The following is a 23292-nucleotide window of genomic DNA, read 5'->3' on the forward strand; positions in this document are numbered from 1 at the left end:
CTAATGGCCTTTTTGGGGGATTGTCAAGTTGCTCTGTGTGATATTACTCTATGATGATTGATGCATTGTCCTTGGTGGTCTTGTGTGATGATTGTCACACCAAACACATTTTCTGGATTATACTAATTTATTTTGTAAACCTTTAACCTTAAGGCAACTTGCTTGACTTGATTGTGAACCTCTCTCTTCAGATCTGGAGTGCGGGAGACCGTCAGCAGCTCTTAGAAAGTCTAGCAAAATGTTTTCCACTGCCAAACTGTACAATTGACATCTGCCGTACATTTAGACCAATAATTTTAGATGTGATAGAAAGGGCAAGCAAGTTGACCCAGATGGATGGCCAACTGAACTGGAATCTCTACCAGAAGTTCAGCATTGCACTAAGCAAGGCTATTGGAACTTGTCCAGATGTTATCAGGTTTTGCTGTAGATTCTTCTCGGACAAGCCAGCCTTCTTCCATCCGCAGGATGAGCAACCTCTCCCTAAGAAGCAAAAGAAATCGAAACCGACCAAGTCATCTCGTTTGGATCTGGTGACAGCAGCTTGGATTATTCTTCAGTATCTTCAAAAAGACATCATACACTTGTGGGATTGGAGTCCCCTGCTCGATTTCCTACATGACAGTGATAAAGATGTCAGATGGTGAGTGTCCTCTAGGCTCTACTTTGAGATACCATTGGCAAAAAGTTTTATCAACAAAATGATGAATTAATCAACATCAATACACAATTGATACCATTTTTTTTAAATGGCCTTCTGAAGTCATAGAACCATGGACAAAAAAGGACGAATACGAAATATAATACCATCGGGGAGTGCTAATTGAGTGCTCCCCACTGACAGGTCATGATCAAGTAAGATGTGACAATATGTTTTGGGAAAACTTCTCTGATCTTACAGTCAATCCATATCATGGAACTTGTCTTCATTTTATGTTTTTGTATTGGCTCATCAAGGTGTGATTGATTTATCTGTATTGGCTTCCTTCTCAGGTTCGCTGTCCAGTGTATTGGTCTCCTTACTGGTATGACATCCAAGCAGATTCAACTGGTTGCCATCAGATATCTTGGTGAAGACACATACAGACAGATGCTCATCAGGTAAACAAGAACTTCAGCGCCTAAAAGTCTCATCTTAATTCACAGCTGCTATCAATGAAATCTCTCAGTCTTGGTGGTCTCTGCCAAAGGAAGACAATAAAGCCAGCTAAATTTGGCAGACAGAAAACTCCAACAAAGGCAAACATGACGTTGAGAGTACATGTAAACTGAGACGAGAGTAAGGATTCAATTCTGTCTGTTTTAGGTATGATGATACTCTCAGTGAGAGCAAGAAGAAAGCTCTTCTACTATGCAATCCAAAGCAACCAGAGGAAGATCCCAGCCAGCGCCTCACCCATACCATGAAGTCTGTAGTTGATGAGGACCTCAGTGATGATGTGGTCTCTGTCTGTGGTATCCTGCTTCCTAAGCTCAGTGTAGATGATGACACCTCAGTAAGTTATGTAAAATCCTTGCTTGTTTCTTTTATAAGAAAAATGTGAAAAATAAGTAATTTTCTAATCCACAAAACTTGCTGTATCAGTATTGTCCTTCGTTTATCTTAAGTACTTTCAAGTTTATCTGAAGGACTGGTACTTGCTCTACACTTTGCATTGGTCATATTTCAGAACTTGATCTCATCACTCGATGTTTCAACCTCAAGGCCTTTTCTCTGCTTCAGATGCCACTGGTGTTTCCAGATATTGTGCCGGTTCCCTCAACACAGAGGAACCTAAGAAGCTTAGCTTTAGCTGTGTCATCTGGTAGTCCAGTCCTGCTCCAGGGTCCTGTTGGCAGTGGAAAAACCGCTTTGGTTGAATACCTGGCAAAGTTGACTGGTCGCACTCGACCACAACAGATTATGAAGGTGCAACTTGGTGATCAGACAGATAGTAAGGTAGGTTTGATTGCCATAATAACAATAAAAAAAATGATTTGGGTAAGATTTGCAGGAGACCATGAATGTTAGATGAAATGGTTTAGAAATCACGCCCAACAAGCTCAGGACTGCAACTGGGAAGTTTAGGATACCCAGTCAAAGCAGTACAACAAGTGATATGTTATTGCTAAAGAAGAAATTGACCATATTGGCCTGGAAGTGTCCTAGAGTTTTCCACTCCTGCTTCAATTCATTTGCCCACTCATGGCAAGCTCTTCAAATTGGTGCTTCGTCTCTATTCAGACTCTGCTTGGTACATACAAATGTACTGACGTCCCTGGCGAGTTCGTCTGGCAGCCTGGTACTCTAACCCGTGCCATTACTGATGGACAGTGGCTGCTCTTAGAGGACATTGACTACGCCCCCATGGATGTTGTCTCAATCTTGTTGCCCATATTAGAATCGAGGACACTTTCCCTTCCTGGACATGGCGATACAATTCAGGCTGCTCCAGGGTTTCATCTTTTTGTCACCCAAAGGTAAGATTTTTAGTTTCCTCCAAAAATGTCAGAATCATTAGTCAAGTCTGCCACACAGAAATGAACTGGGCTGAACTAATTTTACAAGAACATATACTGTTGGCTCCAAGGGGCTTCTCATGATATATCACTGAATGCAATACTGATGATGTAGTGTAAGGAATTCATCATTCTGTTGCAGGTTAATGGGCAGTTCCAGTGGTTGGTACAAGCAGCACGGCTCCAATGCTGGCCTACTGGAGAAGCTATGGTCCACAGTCATGGTTGAACCCTTGTCAAGGCAAGAACTGGAGAAAGTCATTGTTTCAAAGTTCCCGAAGTTTTCCACTGTTGTGGATCGTTTGCTTGATGTGTATTTCATGGTGTCGTCTGGTCGTCATGAGCTCTCTGGGGACACCATGGAAACAGATGTTGGTGATACGATTGGTCAGTTCTTGTCACATGATGGGAGACTTATTTCAACAAGGTGAGGTTCTGTTTGAAAACTGATTGTAATCATCTCAATGTGTTGCCAAAGATACAAAAATCGTGTCAGCCGCGTCTTACCAGCATTCCTTTTTAGGGAGTGTGTATAGTGGTGTACTTGTCTCAAATCACCTCGATAAAAACCATGTTTTCTTAACGAATAAGATTTTATTTCAAGACCTCAATTAGAAGTTAACTATGGGACAAGTTAACAAGTTTCATATTGTAAGTTCATGTTTGACTTTCTGAGAAATATATTTGGTGTATAATCCTTATTCTAAATTTTCAGGGATCTCATCAAATGGTGCTATAGAATAGCAGTAGAGTTTGATGTCAGCTCGATGGCCACCAGCAATGCTGTGTTCCAAGAAGCATTAGATTGTTTCTGCGCTTGTCTCCCGAACCAGGAAAAGAGACTGAGAGCCGCAGAGGCAATTGGTGCCAGACTCAATATAACTAAGGCGAAGGCTGAATACCAGTGTATAAAACACAAACCCTCAGTTTCCTTAGAGACATCCAAGATTACAACAGGAAGGCAGATGCTACCTCAGAAAGACCTGGATGCCATTGCACTCGCTCGGTCTGTTACCGTAAACTTTGCCTTCACCCGTCAGGCATCGTGTCTGTTGGAGAGGATAGCGGTGTGTGTTGGGCATAGCGAGCCAGTGTTGCTGGTTGGTGAGACGGGTACTGGGAAGACGTCGACAGTGCAGTACCTTGCCCATCAGCTTGGCCATTCCCTTAAGGTCATCAATATGAACCAGCAGAGTGACAGTACGGATTTATTAGGAGGGTGAGTTTGTCAAGAAATTGCTAGGTTGTGCTTCTGGAAATTGAAGATATCAATCCCTTCCCCAATGTACTTGAAAAAAACTGATATTGGATGGAGTACATATGTTGATAACTTAATATGCTAGCTGCACCCAGCTGAGATCACAATTTAAATCAGGGTCAACTGTCATATGCTCCCTTTTCTTTCCCACAATATCATAACTTCATGGGACAGCCTTGCCCATTGTATGTGGGTGGAGCTTCCGTTTTATATGACTCTATTTGCCTGAATTCATTACCTTGTAGCTTCAAACCTATGGACTTGAAACACGTCATCTCGCCAGTCAGGGAAGACTTTGAGATTCTCTTCTGCCAGTGCTTCTCCCGAAAGCAGAATATGACGTTCCTGGGGCATCTCCAGGAATGCTTTGCCAAGAGGAGATGGAGTGACCTGGTCAAGCTCCTAGAACACCCGACACAACTTGCTGTCAAGAAGTATGAAAACGATCCAGGCTTGTCGAAATTGTGGGTGAAAATACAGAAACGCTTGCAGCAGCTGAAGTTGCAGGCGAAATATGCCGATAGTGCCCTGGCATTCTCCTTCATTGAGGTAGGCTTTTAATGGCTCTCTTGCAACTTCCCGGTAGCAGCTTTCCTCACTGTTAATTTGCACACACATGTTACCTTGATTAGATCTTTCAATAGAGTTTATTTCAAGTGTTCAATGTGTATAACAGTCAAACTTTCAGATCAGTGGAAATATTGGCCAGATTTTCTAGAATACAACATCCTCAATTAAGTGTTTTCAGATAATACTTACTCCTATCCTTTTTTATTCAGGGCACACTTGTCAAGGCTATGAAGTCGGGCGACTGGGTCCTCCTTGATGAGATCAACCTGTCTGCTGCCGAAACTCTTGAGTGTCTTGGTGGACTATTAGAAAGTTCTTCAGGGTCACTGCTTCTGATGGAAAGAGGGTGAGTGGTCTGTTTGAAAGCTGTGCACTTTGATAAAGTTCTGGCTTATATGAAGTTCCTCCCCAGTCCTCAATCTTTGCCTACCAGTTGCTGATAAACCATTTGTCTTCATTGCTTGAAAGATTATTTCGGGCACTGCAACTAACAGTACTGAATGTTAAAATCTTGATGTGATTTTTCCAGAGATACTGAACCTGTGGTTCGCCACAAGGACTTTCGTCTGTTCGCTTGTATGAATCCAGCTACAGATGTCGGAAAGAAGGACCTGCCCGCTGGCATCCGAAATCGATTCACCGAGCTATACGTAGATGAAGTCGAAGATGATAGTGACCTCAGGATTCTGGTTGCTGAGTACTTGAAGGGATTATCCCTTACTGCTAAACAGATAGATGGGATTATCAAGTTCTATCAGATTATCCGGAATGAAGCCGTCAAGAAGCTAGTAGATGGGACGGGACATAAACCACACTATAGGTATGTGACTTGAAATTGTGGAAGTTAGTAAGCTTCAATGATGGATAGATTGGGGGGGGGGGTAGTCCAGTGGCTAAGTGTCAAGAGTAGTGGTTCATGTGGTGTCAGAGATTAGATGAAGAAGAAGAACGGATGTGTAATGTCGCAGATTGTTAAATGACAGATATGATGCTTTTTGCCGTGCTGAATTCTGTTACATTTTCTTTTATTTCTATCTACAGTTTACGTACCTTGTGTCGTGCCTTACGCCAAGCTGCAAGTAACACATATGGGAATGTCCTACGATCTCTGTACGAAGGCTTCTGCTTTAGTTTCCTCACCCAACTCGACCGGTCGTCACACCCCATCGTTGAGCAGCTCGTCTGTCAGCATGTCGTCGGGAGGCAGAACGTCAAGAGCATCCTCAAGCATCCACTGCCCGAGCCATCTATTGGCACTTACCTGAAGTTTGAAGGCTATTGGATTCACCAAGGAACTGTCGAACCTCATGTAAATGAGAGTTACGTCTTGACGCCATCTGTTAGAGCTAATCTGAGGGATTTGGCAAGAGTTGTCACAGCAGGGTATGTTAGGTTCAGAAAAAATTTGCCAAAATAAGACAAAACTTTTCAGAAGACAAAACTGCTTGACGTTCGTACTTTCAACTTACTTATTTCCTCTCCATCGATTTTGATACTGAAGTGACCCTCCCTTCATGAATGTTGTTCTAACTTAAAAATGAAGTTCTGTGACAAGGTGCTGTGATAAAGGAATCGATATTGTGTTGACACTTGTTGGTTGCTCTAGTCATGATCATTTATCGTTTGAATTTCTCTGTCCTTCAGGAAACATCCAGTTCTGATCCAGGGCGAGACATCAGTCGGGAAGACCAGCTTGATCAAGTGGTTAGCAGACGCCTCGGGCAATCACTGCGTGCGGGTTAACAACCATGAGCACACAGACCTCCAGGAGTACATCGGATGTTACGCGGCTGACGAACATGGTAAACTGGTGTTCAAGGAAGGAGTGCTAGTAGATGCCATGAGGAAAGGGCAATGGATCATCCTGGATGAATTGAACTTGGCTCCTACCGATGTTTTAGAGGCTCTCAACAGGGTAGGTTTCAATTTGAGGTCTTGTAGGACACCAGCATGTGATTAGACCAAGGCTGTGATAGCTATACATTTCAAGGTAGCATCAGTTGACCAGTTTCTTGGTGATATGAGATAATTACTTTGAGGAAAACTTTCATTTCCTCAGAGTTGATTAGTTGGTGATCAAAAGCCAACGATGCCCTCTAATCTCCAGTTTTTAATTTCCCTGGTTTATACTTCAGCTGTTGGATGACAACCGAGAGCTTTTCATACCAGAGACTCAGCAGACTGTCAAGGCACATCACCACTTCATGCTGTTTGCCACCCAGAATCCACCAGGTCTTTACGGGGGTCGTAAGGTCCTGTCAAGGGCGTTCAGGAATCGTTTCGTTGAGCTGCATTACGATGAACTTCCCAGTAGCGAGTTGGAGTTGATTCTGCACCAGCGATGTAAGATGCCTATGTCTTATTGTAAGAAACTTGTGGCAGTCATGCTGGAACTACAGACAATCCGAAGAACGTCCAGTGTCTTTGCTGGGAAACAAGGATACATCACTTTACGTGATTTGTTCCGCTGGGCTGAGAGGTACACCAAGGCGAGCATTGCCAGTACTGCCTCGTTCTATGACTGGGACCAGTATCTCGCTGATAGTGGTTACATGCTGTTGGCCGGCAGAGTAAGAAAGCCCGAGGAAGCAAAGGTGATTGTTACAGTCCTCCAAAAGCATCTGAAGAGGAAGGTCAACCCAGCCGATCTGTTCTCCACAGGGCAAAAGTCTCGGGACTATGTGAGAGATATGATGCAAGGTATCATGGGAGTTGCAGAAGATGATTTCAGACACATTGTCTGGACGTCGAATATGAAGAGATTAGCGGTGTTGGTTGGCCAGGCAGTCAAATATGGGGAACCAGTTCTCCTGATTGGTGAGACAGGGTAAGTTATCTGTGACGGCAAGACGTCATTTGTCTAAACCAGCAAATTTCTATGTACCTAAGGTTATCAAGTGGTGTATATATTAACCTATATCAAACATAGCACTAGCTGTAACAAAGACCATTAGGATATTGCCAAAAATAGTTCTTTCTCTTCAGAAATTCGTCAGTTCATGGCGTTCATGGGTACAAATACATTGTACATAATTTCTGTTTCTGTTTGTTTTTCAGATGTGGTAAAACGACGATGTGTCAACTTCTGGCAACCAGGGCTGGATTAACCCTCTATTCCATCAACTGTCATCTTCACACAGAAAGTGCAGATTTCCTGGGAGGACTCCGACCTGTTAGGAATAGAGAGGTAAGATCACCACTTTATTTGTTTCGCATAAACAGCAACTGGGGCTGTCATATACTTAATAATCTGCCTGTCTGTCTGCGAGTTGTTAAAAGTCTTTTCATTTTATTTAGTCCAAGGATGATGAACTGCGATTGTTCGAGTGGTGTGATGGACCGCTGGTAACCGCCATGAAAGAGGGCGCCATGATCCTGATGGATGAGATCTCATTGGCTGACGATTCCGTCCTCGAGCGTCTCAACAGCGTCCTTGAACCCGAGCGACGTTTATTGCTAGCGGAGAAAGGTGGTGGCGATGGGAAGCAGAATAATGTCGAGGAGATAACTGCGGCCGAGACGTTCCAGATTCTGGCTACGATGAATCCTGGCGGAGATTATGGCAAGAAAGAGGTAAGAAAAGCCAAAGAGTTTTGGCGGGTTTAATATATGGCACAAAGAGTACCAACCTGGGAAGGTCTCAGTGAACAATAACTCATTAGTATTTGGTCTATGAAGAGACACTGGGGTATTACGGAGCTGCTCATACAGTATTCCTTGAACTTGACTTTTGGAGGACAAGGCCACAAGGTCCATGCTCCTCAAGGTCCTGCGCTTGACAAATCACATGGGTAGATTCTGTTCTTTGGGTCTTGCCTTACAAGATTAGCTACATGTTTATAGAGATATTTAAGATATTTCTTCTTGGAATGAAGGATCTAAGAAAAGCCATCTTGATTTATTTTAGCTGTCACCAGCCCTAAGGAACCGCTTCACTGAAATCTGGTGCCCACAGAGCACGGACTACGCTGACCTTGTTGAGATCATTGAGCATAACCTGAAATCGGGGATCCACCTTGTCAACCAAGAAGATGGCAGTAGTGGAATTGGACGTGCCATTATGGACTTCGTTCAGTGGTTCTCAAATAACGATATCGGGAAAAGGTGAGATTAGCCAAGTGATGAATAGCCTATGAAGAGCATTGTTACAGATTCCATACCACCTCTCTTTACCCTAGCATTTGGGGGATGCTGTTGGGAAAGGGCCATCCCGAACTGTTACGATTTGCAGTGTCTCATATTACTGTTGAATTGGCTCTCTTTCAGATGCACAGTCAGTATTCGGGACTTGCTGTCCTGGGTCAATTTCATTAACGTATGCTCCAAGACCATCAAAGATGACAGTGAGATGGACACAAATACCTCCTGTCCTAAACTAGAGCCTGCCGTCGCCTACATTCATGGAGCATGCTTGGTCTTCATCGATAGCCTGGGATCAGGTATGATATCTTCATTATTATAAGCATCAGCAAGTATACTTTAAACCATATTTAGCAACATGTCATAAGTCGCATCTGTCTTGGAGCCCTCTAGAAATATGCCAATGGCTCCATAGAATGCCAAGCACATCGAAATAGAGATACCACACCCACTTTTTGCTCTTTCATAGATTGGTAAAGAAAACTTGAATTTTTGCTGTTGAAAACTTGAGCCATTTAGCTTCACCTATCTTTTCCCTCAGGTGTGACAAGTGCCAGCAACTCACATTTGACTGAGGAAACACGGAAGGCCTGTATGCAGTTCCTGATCAACCAACTCCAACAGATGACCCACACGACCTTTGATGTCGCCACGCTCTATGTCGACTCAACATATAGGGAAATTGTTGACAGTTCAACTCATTTTGGAATCCTGCCCTTCTATGTCCAGAAAGGTAAAGTGAATCATGGCCTATGAAAGTTATCGGGTCCCTACATCTAGAATGCTTACCAATTGATTTTATCCCAAATGATAGTATCACAGGGTACTGATAGAAACCAGAGTTAAATATAAGAAGAAGTTGCTTACCCTACCCTGAATGATAATAAACCTCTTTATTTTAGGCCAAAATAGAACCACCCTCCCCTCGGACTATGCTGCAAATGCACCAACAACATCCAAGAACTTGCAGCGTCTGCTCCGAGGCCTACAGCTGCACCGGCCATTGCTTCTGGAAGGCTCTCCTGGTGTAGGGAAGACTAGCCTTGTCTCGGCTCTGGCCAAGGCTGCGGGACATGAACTGGTCAGGATCAACCTTTCAGATCAGACTGTAAGTTTTCGGTCCTGAATTTTTGCTGTGTTAAATGGGTTTTAACAGAAATGTTTCACTTATTGCTCACTAATGTTGTGTGAAATTTCAGGATGTTTCAGATCTATTTGGTGCTGATCTACCTGTCGAAGGGGGTGAAGGTGGACAGTTTGCTTGGAGAGATGGCCCGTTACTGAAGGCCCTGAAAGCAGGACATTGGATTGTACTGGATGAGGTAAGTCTTTCAAAACACTTTTGTTCAATGATCTTATCGTCAGAAAGCATGAAACTATGAAATGTCTTTTTCTCAAAAAGTATCTCATTACCGTTTGTACATTTGTGGCTTTCTTCTTCCAGTTGAACCTTGCTTCCCAGTCTGTGCTGGAAGGATTGAATGCCTGTCTCGATCACCGAGGAGAGGTCTATGTACCGGAGCTAGGCAGGACGTTCAACGTTGACCATGAGAAGACGAGGTTATTTGCCTGTCAGAATCCTCTCAACCAGGGAGGGGGAAGGAAGGGTCTGCCACGCTCCTTCCTTAACAGATTCACTCAGGTAATTAGATAGTGACAAGAGGGAAATCACCAGCATTTCTCAAGCCTGGTCTCTGATGGATCTTTTTCCTACCAAATATACATGAATATTTCAAATCCAACAGTATTGATCATCATCCTAATCATCTTTGGTGTCGAGCCGTTGTCACATGGAGATTTACTGTTCATCACTTTCATCATTGATACTTCTTACTTGAGATTCTTCTCATTATTCCCTAGGTTTATGTCGAGCCGTTATCACTTGAAGACCTTCTCTTCATCACCACTTCCATATATTCCCTGATACCAACATCGATACTTTCAAATATGGTGGATTTCAACACGAAGGTGAGACTTACTTAAAGTTATAAAGTTTTGAGCTGGGCATCAACTGGGACTGTATTAAGTTGGCTCCAGCCAAAAGTCCTCTTCTTTTGATACAGCAACTGATTTGCAGAATGTGACTTGGGGTTTCGTCACAAATCCTCACTCGTAGTTGGATGGAGCTGGCCCTAATCTCTTCAGGTGCTTTCTGAATCTGCAAAGCTATCTAACTGCCTTGATTTATTGTAGTTCTCTTCAAACCATTGACCATCATATTTTCATTGTAGATGTATGAGGAGACAATGGTGACCTGCCAGTGGGGACAACGTGGCAGTCCATGGGAGTTTAACCTGCGCGACATCTTCAGATGGTGTGATCTACTTGTGCAGAATCAAACAAGCGACTCCTTCAGTCCAGGGGAATATGTGGGTCTCATCTACACTGACAGGATGCGCACAGCTGCTGACAAGGAAAAGGTTTGAAATAGTTGATGTAATACATTTACACCAACATTCACAGTGACATTATTACACAGTTTATGCCTGAGTGGTATCCATGAATATCTTTAGAGGTTGAAAATGTTCATCTTAATGGCTTCATTGTCAATTCTAAACAACCTCTCACTCGGAAATGAATAGTGATTCTGTCTCGGTCAGTCACTCCATTCTCATGAGTTCATTATTCTGTAGGTATCCAAGCTATACCAAGAGGTGTTTGGTCCGAGCCACCCACTCAACAAGCCAACAAGCTACACAGAAATTACAAGCACGTTCATCCAAGTTGGCCACTCTATACTCGAAAGGGATGAGAGTGGATTTTCTACCGTTGATCATCAGTCTTCTCTCCAGTTGCTTCATCATGACTTGGAGCCTCTTGAAGCCATTATGAAATGTATTCAGATGAACTGGATGGCAATACTGGTGAGTAGAATGCCATTATCATGTCAATCAAGGCCCAAAGCAGTTCAGCTAGCTTTTAATATTGTGGGCTTCTCGACTGGCACTTTAGTGGAGCAGAGATCTGTTTATACAGCGCTCATTTGAGTTGTTACCTTAGATCTGGTTTAAGGTTGCAACTTTTGGATTGAGATTGAGTCTGATACCATAATCATGTTCAGACCCAGACTTCATGGTTGGGGGAACTTTTGGTGTCAAGAGATTAATACCTTAGAATTTATCTCAGACTACCAAAGATCTTATTCTCCTGTTCAAAAGAGGACTTTTGTTTGTTTTTGGCCTACAATAGGCCCTAACCATGGTTTGCTGTCCGGTTTCTTTTCTTCAGGTTGGCTCTTCAGCAAGTGGAAAGTCTTCTTTGGTGCAGGTCCTGTCTCAGTTGACCAATCATAAACTCCACACGATCGCCATGAACAGCTCCATGGATACGACTGAACTCCTGGGTGGATTTGAACAGGTAGGGTTCATGTCATTCAAAACCTCATAGATCTAGTAAGGGTATTGGCTGAACGACTCAAAGTTAAAGTAATCAGGACTTGCAATAAGTAACAGCCAAGAGAAATGTTTACCAACAGAGTGACCTTAGGTGGACAGAAGAGCTCATTAGAAACTACTGAACTCATTGTGCTACCAGTTTTGCTCTTGTTTAAAAATGTTTGTAAATGTTAGGTTTGCGCATTTCATCACCTCTGTAATCAATTGCTTATCAGAGAGATCTGGCAGTTATAATTGTTTGTCAGTTTGAGGTTGCTTTCCTGTCCTACTTGCCTTCAGCTCTCAATTCAAAACATGTTATCAGATTTGACTAGACCATGCTGACACCTATAATGCCTTTAACCGTTCTTTAAACCTTGCTGCAAGTCGCATAAGATACTCAAATGACATACTCAAAAAGTCTGATAGGTCTGAGCGTCACTCCTCACAACATTTTTGGGCAAATCAGGTCTGATGTACCCAACCAGAAGACCTTTGAAGGTGCTGTGGTGTCTTTGGCAGCTAGCTGTTGTTCTTGCACCTACTCCTGGTCAAGGCCCTCCATTGGTCATTATTGCATTGATCTGGTCTCTCCCGCAGACATAGTGATGGATGTTATGGGCCCCGGTTTCATCCATAATGCATTGTTGACGTGGCACGTCGCTGTGTGAAATCCTGGTACCTCTTGCTCCTCAATTTCTCCTTCTCAATGTGTGTTCTTCATAAACTGCATGCGATACGACATGGGAATTATACCATTGCCTGAATATGTGCCTAGAAAAGTTGTATCAGATGATCTTAATTCCATAGTCATGTGAATAATGAAAAAACTACTGATACCATGGAAAAGATTGCCTCAAAATGTTAACCGTGTCTTGTTTTATTCATTGCTATAATAACGTAAAGGGTTAAAATTCATTGTTCTGTTTTTAAATGCAAAATTCTGTTTGAAAACACGAAACATCTTTGAATTCAAAGCTCTCATATTGCAAACTACCCATGTTTTCTCCTTCCCGTCTTGCCATTTTTGAACTGATTTACAAATAGCCTCCAGGCAGATGTGACTGACGTTTTCTGTTCCGTTAATCTGGCTCAGCGATGTCTGCGAAGGCTGGGTTCAGTCAGTTCCATGGCTAATGACTTGGTGGAACATGTCTTAATCCACGTTGACTTTTGAACATGTTGAAGCAATTCGTTATTTATAATATGACAGGTAAACACATTCTACTTTTACATTTCATGATAACCTAAATTGCCAAGCAGATCCACCCAAATAGAAAAAAAAGGCCTACGGTTTTCTCCAATTCGTCTGCATCTGATGCGTGCCAGTGTTACTAACTCTTGTCTCATTGACAAGTCATTTCTGCCATTTTCCTTCCGCTAACACCCACAGATTTGAATGTCAACAAGGTAATCAGTGAATGTGTCGATGATGACAGGTTTCTTTTGTATAATACAGGCTCGTCTGGCTTTTGTGTTTTTTACCTTATGGGTGTCAATATGAAAGATTGCTGGCTCGGCAGACGAGACAAATAAATAGCCTCATATCAGGACACATCTACCACCAACGTGTCGTCAATCACGGTTAGGTTATTGGCAAATTTATCATTTATCGCATTCACAATTGAGTTCTTCATATTGAGTTGTGAAGTGAAGCGATGTATGTGAAAAGCAAGATACCTTCTCATAAGCAGATTGAGTGGCGTTTCTATACTAAAATTTGTTTCGCCAGTTCTGTCCATCAGAAGTCTCTTTGGCTACATTGCTGTTGGCATTAAGATGCTGTTGGATCATGACTGCTGCCAGAGTAGCCTGCAACTCATACCGAAACAGGGCTGGACAAAAAATTGTTGAGTAGGGAAATGATCAATTTTTCTGCCTGATGATCCTCCTCCTGCTTTTTTCCGAGTGGCAGGTGTGCCTAATAAGGAACAATCACGACTGCCTGGGGTAATATCAACCATCTGTAATCCCTAAAACATGTTGTGCAAAAAAAAGGTTAGCAGCACAGCGCCTTCAAGCAGATGATTTTTTGCCAAGCAGTGTATCACTGTTAGAGTTTAGGTAACCTTTTTGGCCGAACAGTCATCCTCGATACATATTGCTAATCAAAGAATTCTTGGAGATTGGGAACTTCTCACATAGTGATCCATTGTTTATTTGTTTTTACTTACGCCTTTTCGTGAGACTGCCTCAGTGTGATCACAGTTGTGACTGTTATCTGTCCTTTAGATGCAGTAATACACTTTGAATAAAAATGGTCAATACCAAATCTTCCAAACTCATTGAAAACTGCCAAGTCCTTTTTGGAAACTATCCACTCGCTATCCCCCAAAGCCTTAGGAAAGTGATGCTGACATTTAGAATCAATCATCACGATAGCCCAACACCCTGAATCTTGTATCACCTTTGGTGTGTCACCTTCGTTAGCTGCTCACACAACTGGGACCAGACTGCCTCAGCTAATTTCATTAAAAGCCCTTCCTTGAGGCGTGGTATCGAACCTTTTCCTAATCATGTCACGTTTACCCGTGATCTACTCCCCAATTTATCAGGATTAATTAGTACATTGCCGGCTGCCCAATGATAGTATTTGGATGATCTTGGGTTTGTGTTTGAATTCACTGTCACATTGCTTGTATTCGGGGTGCCATCCATGATACTGTCAAATTGTGAAAGGTTTGTGATCAGATTTACGTCACTTGGGATGAGGCCGTTTCCAATGATTGCATTCAGATTGTCAGAGGCTTGTGTTCAAGTTTGCAGCTTGAGATTTGGGTGTCCTCAATGATACGATCCAACTAGTCTGATTGTCTGTAGCTGTGTTTACATTCACATGTTGCGATCAATGGGGATGGCCTCATCTTACACGGTGCCATTCCCTGTTTTGTGATTTTATCGATAAATTGTTATTGATTTGTTTAGTGGGGATCAAGCAAGTTGAAGTACGATTGAAAATAAGATTCAATTGATTTGTTAGTGAGGGTCAAGTTGCAATATATTGATTGAAAAAAGAACTGGATTGCAAAGGACAGCTGAAAGCTGATACCAATAGAAAAAGCTGCTAAAACTGGCTATACAACGAAGGAGATGAGGTCATTGATCATAGCCTTTGCTCTGAAACTGTTACAAATATGTTATCAAAGTTGATATCTCACTGCGATTCTTGTTTATTGCAAGGAACGGTCTGTCGAATGAATGGTTGTCAAAGGGGCTCTTTCCTTGGTAGCTACAACATCGTTTTCTGAACACACTATGTTATGATGCTCCCCTTTTGCATTCTGCCTCTTAGACAACTTTCACCTGATCCCTCCTGTCAAATGACCATGGTGTCAAAGGTGTTCTTACCCCTGGCTAGTTACACACTGACTGTCACGCGATGTCCCCAACATGTCAATAGCTTTCACCTCAAACCGTCATAACAAGATTTAACCAGATCAGAACAACTGATCCACAGTGTTCTAGACGTCACTTACATGGCTGAGGTGACACAGCCACTGACTACATTGTCTGCAGGTCGTTTGGTCTGGTGAACATTTGCTCAGCGATTGGTGAAACCTGTCTCCAGAATGTGTGAGTTTATTGAACAAGGGACATTGATGAAATCTCAAGGTTGCTTGGGGGTTTGAAGAATCAGCTAGGGACTAGAAAAGGCCGATTGAGGTTCAGTATCTTGCCTCATCTTCAACTCTCTGGAACCTTTGAAAGTGATTTCCTCAATTTGATCAAATCGAGGTCAATTCCCCTTTCAGTTCACTAGGGGTTGAATGAGTTGTACTCACATTTCTTGGGACACCTTGTAGTTGTCCCCATGTTTTGCAACATTGGCAATTTCTTTCTTCAGGATGAGTTATATGACAAAAACCTATCTTGTCGTGTCTGAATAACTGTCTCCTAAGCAAGATAAACTGAGCTGATCCCTTGACCTCTCCTCTGTCCAAGCATCCCGGTGGGCGAATATCTCAGCGGAACATCATTCTCCCAACATGTATGTAATGCAGATCTAATGAAGTATTTATGGTGATCTAAATACTTGGTGTAGAACTCGGTTCCTTACAGAGCCTGAATAGACAGGTCGTTGACCGTGGGGCAAGGCATTCATCGCTTCAGGCATGATAGCGAGATCATGATCTGGAAGATGACCATTGGCGGCAAAGACGGCTCATTATTGATGGTAATGAGGCAGGGTTTCCTCAAGGAAGGCCAGGATTGAGGGGATTATTTCAGGCGGGGGATACACAATGCTATCGGATTGACAAGGTTGTGGCTCATATTTAACCCTTTAGACCAGAAGGTGCCCAAAATCTTAAATTCCAGCAGCTGTAATTTGTGAAAGAGTAAGTTACACTGACTGTCAGTATTGAGCTGTTGTAGCTGGCCGTGGCCTTGGGAGGGTTACACCTTAACGATTTGCAAGTTTCTTTCCTCATTGATTATTGCACAACGTGACCGCATAGTGATTTTTCCAGCATCTCTTTCTGCCCGCAGCCTGCCGTGACTTTTTTCCCCATTGCCGTAGCAGTGATTATTTTTGTGGGTGGCCGCAGTAGCACTCGTCGTCATTTTTGCTGGCCATCGTTGCAGGGTCCTATTGATTTGTGCTATGGTCGTGTTTATCCAAGAATCTCCCAAATGAACTTGGAAAATTGGATTTTTCTTGGTGGTTCTCAGCGTGATTTGATTAGATGACATTGGTCAGGAATGTATAAGATTATCTCGTATACGCTTGGAAATACGTTATTGGATCATGTCAAAATGCTCATTTGTGGATGAAAAAGTAGCGATGGACTGCACTGCTCAGTGATTTGTTAGGCTCTAATGTTCTTGTGGTTTTGCTCAGGGCTGCATCGATCAGCTCATACATTCCTTGTAGTTGATTATAGGTGTTGTGGGGTGCAGTTGTAGAGATATGCAGGAATAAGTACTGAAGTTTCTTACCTTTCGGTCCCTCTGTTGACTCCTTCTCCCTCTTCTACCTTGAACTTTCATGGACATTTTACAATACTTCAACCTCAAGGTGACCCTTGATAGAGTGGCCTGTTTGGGTTGAACGAGGCACACAATGTAGCTTATCAGTCTGATATATGAGTCTGATGATCAAATCAGATTATTTTTTGTCAGTATGATATACAGCTTGGAAGCAAAAATATAACATGTACCCTCTCACCATGGTCAGCCTTGCACGTTATTCATAGATAACTCATTTCAGGATTTGATCATCCAGGGTTGAGCAGAATGGATGTACGTTTCTGGTCTGTGCGCTCGTTGATTGGATCCCTTGGACAACATCTTTTATATTTTGATATTGAAACCTTCCATTATTTGAAAAAGTTTGATTGATGAAAGACAAGATGATAACAGAAATCTCTGGTTTCTTTTTGATAGTTGCTGACAAGAGGATGTTCCACTTACGATTTTACTCTTGGAGAGCTCACCAGCTCTGGAAAAACTTTCACGCTGAGCAGCCCCCCCAGATACAAGAGATAGATGTTTCTGTAGATATTCCAATGACCACCTCACTGTCTTTCTGTTGGTGGCCCCAAATAAGTCTGAATAAAAACCACATCCAGCTCAGCAATTATTCAGCCAATGTCTGTCGACCAGACACAAACAAATTATTTTTTCCCTAATACCCCTCTTACGTTGCTAGAAGAGACGCTCGAGGTTTTTCGCACAATAATTATGGTCTATTCATTTATTTGGGCGATCTGAATGAAATATGCATGTTCATGATGCATGGGGTCATATGTTCAGAGAATCCAGATATTGCAATGGTATGTGCGAGATTGCTGGAAATGTTGGCCAAGCCTCCTCCAAGTGCGAGTGGTCTGGGGTATTGGCTTGGAGTGGTCTGGAATTTCCCAGCTGGACATCCATCGCTACTCAGAAATCCATTTGGCTAGTCATTTAGATTATTTGTAATTCTGCTCCCTCTTGTGAACTTGCTGAGCAGTGTTGTCTGTATGTTGGTGATTTATCTTCAGAAGAGTTTTTTTCGTCCTCTATTCCGCCAATTTTGCCAAATGAAAGACCTGTGGGGATGACAGCTCTATCAAATTCAATGCCTATATCGTACAAATTGTTCAACATGAAAAGAATAATACTTGCAATTTCTTTGATATTTGCCATACCATCTTTATTACCTATTAACCTGTAATCTCAGCATTCAACATCATCTCTGTTGCCATGCCAACGGCTGGCGTTTTTATGAAGTTTTGCTAAGTTTTCAATATCAAGTGCATCTGATGGCATTGAAGTTTTTTTCCATCAACCCCCTTGCATTATTTATGGACGATTTCATCAAGTCGATAAATGTTTAAGATCTTTATTGATTGCAATGGGGAAAAAAATGTGTCAAATAACGCTATGTTCTGGCTGGCGATATTACTCGGCCATGCCCACCAGACACAAAGGGAAAGTTGAGGATATTTACGTCTGATAACTAGGCTACTTGATTCAAGTACTATAAACTTCCATTAGTGAAATGGCTTCCTCCACGAATAGGTAAATAAACATGGGTATACAACTTCTTCAAATTAACAAAATTGTTTTATTATAAACATCTTCAATTGATAACTATAGACATTTATGTAACATAAACTTCAATCACCATAGTAACAGGTAACAATAACCCTAGTAACCATTGACAGCACTATGATGTTCAAGATGGTCTTTTGAATTGAAATCTTTTGCCGGAATTTACCTTATTTGAATTCCATTTCAATCTAGTTGTAACTAGAGTGATTGGTATATAGTGTCAGTATCAAATATGTTCTGGTCTTATCAAACATTGGCTTGAATTGTAAACATCCAACAGATCCTTCAAATCCACTGATCTGACTAGTGTTACAGTAACATCCTTAAATCCAAGTGGTTCTGTGGGCTCTGTAATAAATATTGTCAAACCTATTGCTAGAACTTTGCGTTACAACACACAGCAACATCTGAATTAAAAAATAAACACAATACCTGGAAGTATTTTGTACCAACTAAAATAAGTTGTGGCTATTTCAACTCCCTTGTTATATTTACTTGGAAAAGTAAAACAATATGATCAAATCACACCGCTATTTCACTCTCACAATAAACAACTGCAGCATTACAATATTCAAAAGGATAAATAAAGGTTCTTTGATTTTTACAATTTGTGAGCTACCATATAAACACGAACCGGTACATTATTTTATTACACACAAACTTTTCACTTTTTTATCACAAAGACATGTCTTAATCTCAGTTTTTCATCTGATTGCATCGCAAATAGAATCATTCATACCAATAATCAATATGATTTTAGTTCATCAGTACTTTTGGTGACATTGCCAAATAGATATGTGATCGGCTCTGGCGTTCATTCAGAATGACGTCTTTCTCTACCGGTATATCACATGGCAGCGTCAACCGCTCTGCGTATTTCACTGTGACGTTACCAAGTCCCTCCGCAACATGATATCATGAACGTTTTTTGCTGTGAGGTCACAAAGGTTACCTTCGGGTAGAACTTTGTTATTGTACCCCTATCGTGGCATGTGCTTCGGGCTATCGATCTAATGTCACCAATAATAATTGCCTTGAGCAACTAGTGAGAGGTCTAAAGAACAATATTCTGTAATTTGTAGACCAGTTTGAAGTCACTCCGCTCAATACGGGATCGTTCAGAAACCAAGATACAGTCCCGTTACTGCCATTGGCATTCAAAGAATGTACCGCTTCCATATTGAACTCTTGATCCTCCTCCCCCATCCGCAAACATGATGGGGGCATCAAACTAAACAATATCATTATCATTATACTGTTGCATTACATCTCATTAGGTCTCATCAATTAAGGAACGAAAGCTATGAAATAATGTATGTACAGTCGAAATATCTACAAATATGAGTTATATCTACAGTGTTTGGCAGGAATCATACTTTACACACACAGCTCGGTTTGGGAGTACATAATTTCACCTTTGCAAATTCAGCAGTCAGCTGAATTTGCAGGTGTTCCCCTTGTGATTACAATCTGCAGGTGCTAATATTTCGATTTTATCACCTGGCTAGACCTGTGGTATATTTATGAGTGGATGTTTCCGGATTTCAAGGTACATGTAGGAGGCTACTGTTGCAAAATAAAAAGGGGGAAAGTTAGTATTACTTTCATTTGTTTCTACAGTAACCGACTTCTGAATAAAAATTGCATCAAAATTACACTAAGGAGCCAAAAATAAATCACTGCTCCCCGGTGTATTTTTGAGGTCACTTGCTGCTTGAAGGTTACTGGAAGGGTATAACTGCAGTTTCCACCACCAGAAGAATGTCACTGGCCATTATCATAGCAAAAAACTTCAGTGATAGACCTAGCTCGGACTTAGCGCGAAACTGATTGGGTTAAAAGGTCTGGATGAGAAAAAAGGCCATCCGTAGATTGACAATATGATGCACAGGCAAAAGTTTCTACCATTGAATCTATGAGAACTGGATTAAGTATTATAGAATCTACAATGGGCATCAATGATTCTATGACAGAAAACCCTTATCATAGATTCTATGACGGCATCCATTCTAGAATTTATAATGGAATTGGTGAACTAATCTTGTTTTCAAGAATTTTGATTGCTGAAAGGTAAAGAAAGGTAAAGAGGGTAAAGAAGGGTCCCCGCCTCTCTTTCTCCATCATGGTCCTCTTCGAAAACGAAAAAAATTCACTTCTGAATCCCTTAAAAAACATCTTAAAACGCAAGCATGTGACTCTCTAAGCATCTAAATATCAAAATAAGACAAATATTTGAAGAAATGAAAAGATGATAAGAAGACCAAACTCTTTTGTTATGGAGTTTCATATGATGACATTTACCGCAAAATATAATATTTGACAAGAGTATTATTTTACCCCATAATGTGCAACCTTATGTTCACAAACCTTGTATTGATTGCGGAGTAGGTTCCTAGTTCATCTTATGAAAGTGAAAATCTATCGATATAGAAATAAACTTTAAATGATAAATGCAGTTGGGTCTTTACAAAATTGTGCAATGTCTCCTGATCTATGATAAAAAATGGCCTTGTGAAATTTCCTATTTTTCAGCTTGCCAAAAGTTGGTGAAGTTAACACAAGATTAGACTTGTTTTCTGTGGATCATCTGACTCTGGCAGTTGTTAGCAATCTTAAGCAACCAGTCAACCAAACCGTATGCTGATGACAGCCAACAACAGCTTGGTGGTGAACTGCTCTGTCAAAAACAGCAACAGGGCTCATGGCGCAGATCATGAAAACTCCCAAAATTCTGACCTTATCTTACCTCAAGTGGAAAGTCATTTTCACCAACTTTTGGTAAACTTTTAAATTAAGTCCATTTATACTCCTTGCCTCATAAAGTCGGTGAAGGAATCCATAAACTGTTTGGTGTTTTTCTAGTCCGTTTTTGCTTTGGCCGCGTGCCTAGACTTGATGTACTGCACTCGGCAATCATTTCAGTGCTGGCGTGTGATTGTGTCATACATTCTGTTTCTTGGGTGGATGCGGCCCGCCGATCTGCCCTTGAGAAAAATTCATTATAAATCCCTGAACTAGAACGTTCATTGCCCATCAAGCGCCTATTGGGCGTGTGGCGTATACTCTCTAAGGAAAGTTGTGAAGAGTTATCAGCGCCTGCCTCCGGCCCAGGAATTAAATCTGGAAAGTCGTGTTTACAGCAACAGTTTTTCTTGATCAGACATATGAATATGAACGGTGACATGGCAGCATTGCTACATGCAAACATCGTTAATATACGGTACCCAAACGGATTTGCCGTGAAGTTCGGATCGACTACTGTCAACATGAAGAGCGGATACCAGAATAACACAAAGCATAGTGTCATCGTCATGAGTACGTACACTTTTCGTAAGCTAAACCTTTCGATTTTTTTTATCAAGATTTTCTCGGCTTGGTCGTCTGGAGTGATTTCTGGTGAATTATTGGCATCGATATGAATGGTTGCACGTATGAGTGTTGAGAGACGGTAGTATGAGTTCATTTTGATATCGCGGTGTAACTTTCTGAGGTACATGACAGTTAGCACCATGGCAAATGAAACGAGACTAATCCATAGAACGTGTAGCACATAATTCCCTGTGATTCCATAGAGAAACGTGCAGTGCCCGACGTCACGTTTATAAGCCGGATTTCCGGGAATAAATGCCACGCCTAAATTCAGAATGAGGCTTGTGAACCAGATCATGCATATTCCAAATAGGACACAACAGAAATTTGCCGAATCTTTTATGCCGAGATTCATGTCTGCGAACTGGTAGGCCTCGTTCATGACCATTGCCAGAAGGTTGAAAGCAGATGTAGTCACAAACACAATGAATGAGCCACCAAGAATGTTGCAGAAAACCGGTTCCCGCTCGTTCATGATGCTGTACGCAAATGGTAAACAATACGCCGATTTGATAAAATCCAGGATGCTGTGGTGAAAGAGAAATGCGCTTGACGTCTTGCGTAAATCCTGGAGAACGAGTATCGTGATGACGATGCCAAAGTTCCCTATCATCCCCACTGACGCCACGATGATCAGGAGGGCCGATTCTGTCCCCTTTGTATCCTTGGGTACGAAGTGAGGATGACTGATGTTGGGTATGGTCTCATTTGTTATGATGAGCATGATGGAGAGCGTCTGCTACCAATGATCTAATGTTGATTTTAAATTTGATTGATATCACATATGTTGCTAGATCACTTTGTGATATTGCTTGGATAGGCGGCTTTGCAACGAATGGATTTCACTATCAACATAAAAAAGTTACTCTGTGGTGGTACTATTTGGAACACTTTACTTTGTTAAAGACCAAATCCAATATCACCGCAGGAGTGCGAGCTACACCATTCCAAGTATTGATGGTCCATGCTAAAAAAGATACTCACAACCAAAACTCTTATTTCAAGCAGACCCAAGCAATATATGGAGACTTTAATAATCACATGTCTAAATCAAAAGTATCCATTGATATCAAGACCTACCAGTAAACCATCATGGCCCTAATACTGCAGTTTGGTAATCACTTGAGTTTATCCCTTGAACAATCTGAAGAAACCATAGGTTCAGAATTCTAAATCTCATGAAAAAACGCAGCAGTCATCAAAACACACTTTTGTCGTATATTCAGATCATTTATATTTCCATTACTTTATCATGTATAATCCAATGTCTTTGCTAGGATATTCCTCTTTGACACAGATGTTGAAATCCAAAAAGAATCTGCACATCCAAATTAGTTGCTAATTCTGACACAGATGTTTGAACTAGAAAAACGACTCTTCACATCCTCGTTTTGCTCCGGTCCTTGAATATTTGATTAACAATCGTCTGTTGTGGTGATCTGATAATGTTTTTGAACTGCTGGTCAGTCATCCCTTGTGGTTTCGTCTGCTTCCAATCTCATTGTGGTCTTTCTGAAACGAGATGAAACGTATCAAATTGAATTG

The 23292-nt window shown here is 41.6% G+C and overlaps 2 protein-coding genes across 5 annotated transcripts in view; one reads left to right on the top strand and one right to left on the bottom strand.

Annotated features, from left to right (window-relative positions):
• The first annotated feature begins 1378 nt into the window (after nt 1–1378).
• LOC135488465 (midasin-like) overlaps nt 1379–23292 on the top strand; it is an 86627-nt gene continuing 64713 nt past the window's right edge. The window contains exons 1-22 of the mRNA XM_064773089.1: nt 1379–1496; nt 1724–1939; nt 2225–2460; nt 2642–2926; nt 4003–4306; nt 4537–4673; nt 4857–5147; nt 5369–5710; nt 5972–6242; nt 6463–7154; nt 7385–7514; nt 7625–7900; nt 8235–8431; nt 8594–8766; nt 9009–9200; nt 9370–9575; nt 9667–9789; nt 9912–10109; nt 10328–10435; nt 10699–10887; nt 11101–11331; nt 11696–11824. Coding sequence (XP_064629159.1) covers nt 1404–1496; nt 1724–1939; nt 2225–2460; nt 2642–2926; nt 4003–4306; nt 4537–4673; nt 4857–5147; nt 5369–5710; nt 5972–6242; nt 6463–7154; nt 7385–7514; nt 7625–7900; nt 8235–8431; nt 8594–8766; nt 9009–9200; nt 9370–9575; nt 9667–9789; nt 9912–10109; nt 10328–10435; nt 10699–10887; nt 11101–11331; nt 11696–11824 — 5019 coding nt within the window. The 5' untranslated portion in view covers nt 1379–1403. The remainder of the gene's footprint in view (nt 1497–1723; nt 1940–2224; nt 2461–2641; nt 2927–4002; nt 4307–4536; nt 4674–4856; nt 5148–5368; nt 5711–5971; nt 6243–6462; nt 7155–7384; nt 7515–7624; nt 7901–8234; nt 8432–8593; nt 8767–9008; nt 9201–9369; nt 9576–9666; nt 9790–9911; nt 10110–10327; nt 10436–10698; nt 10888–11100; nt 11332–11695; nt 11825–23292) is intronic.
• Nucleotides 19155–23292, bottom strand: part of LOC135488462 (uncharacterized) — a 32111-nt gene continuing 27973 nt past the window's right edge. For 3 of the 4 annotated variants that reach the window (XM_064773084.1, XM_064773087.1, XM_064773086.1), the window contains exon 2: nt 19155–23259. In XM_064773084.1, coding sequence (XP_064629154.1) covers nt 21194–22471 — 1278 coding nt within the window. In that variant the 5' untranslated portion in view covers nt 22472–23259 and the 3' untranslated portion in view covers nt 19155–21193. The remainder of the gene's footprint in view (nt 23260–23292) is intronic. The other variant, XM_064773085.1, reaches the window with a different exon arrangement.

Source organism: Lineus longissimus, chromosome 5 (genome assembly GCF_910592395.1).
Source record: "Lineus longissimus chromosome 5, tnLinLong1.2, whole genome shotgun sequence".
In the NCBI taxonomy this organism is placed as follows: Eukaryota; Metazoa; Nemertea; class Pilidiophora; order Heteronemertea; family Lineidae; genus Lineus; species Lineus longissimus.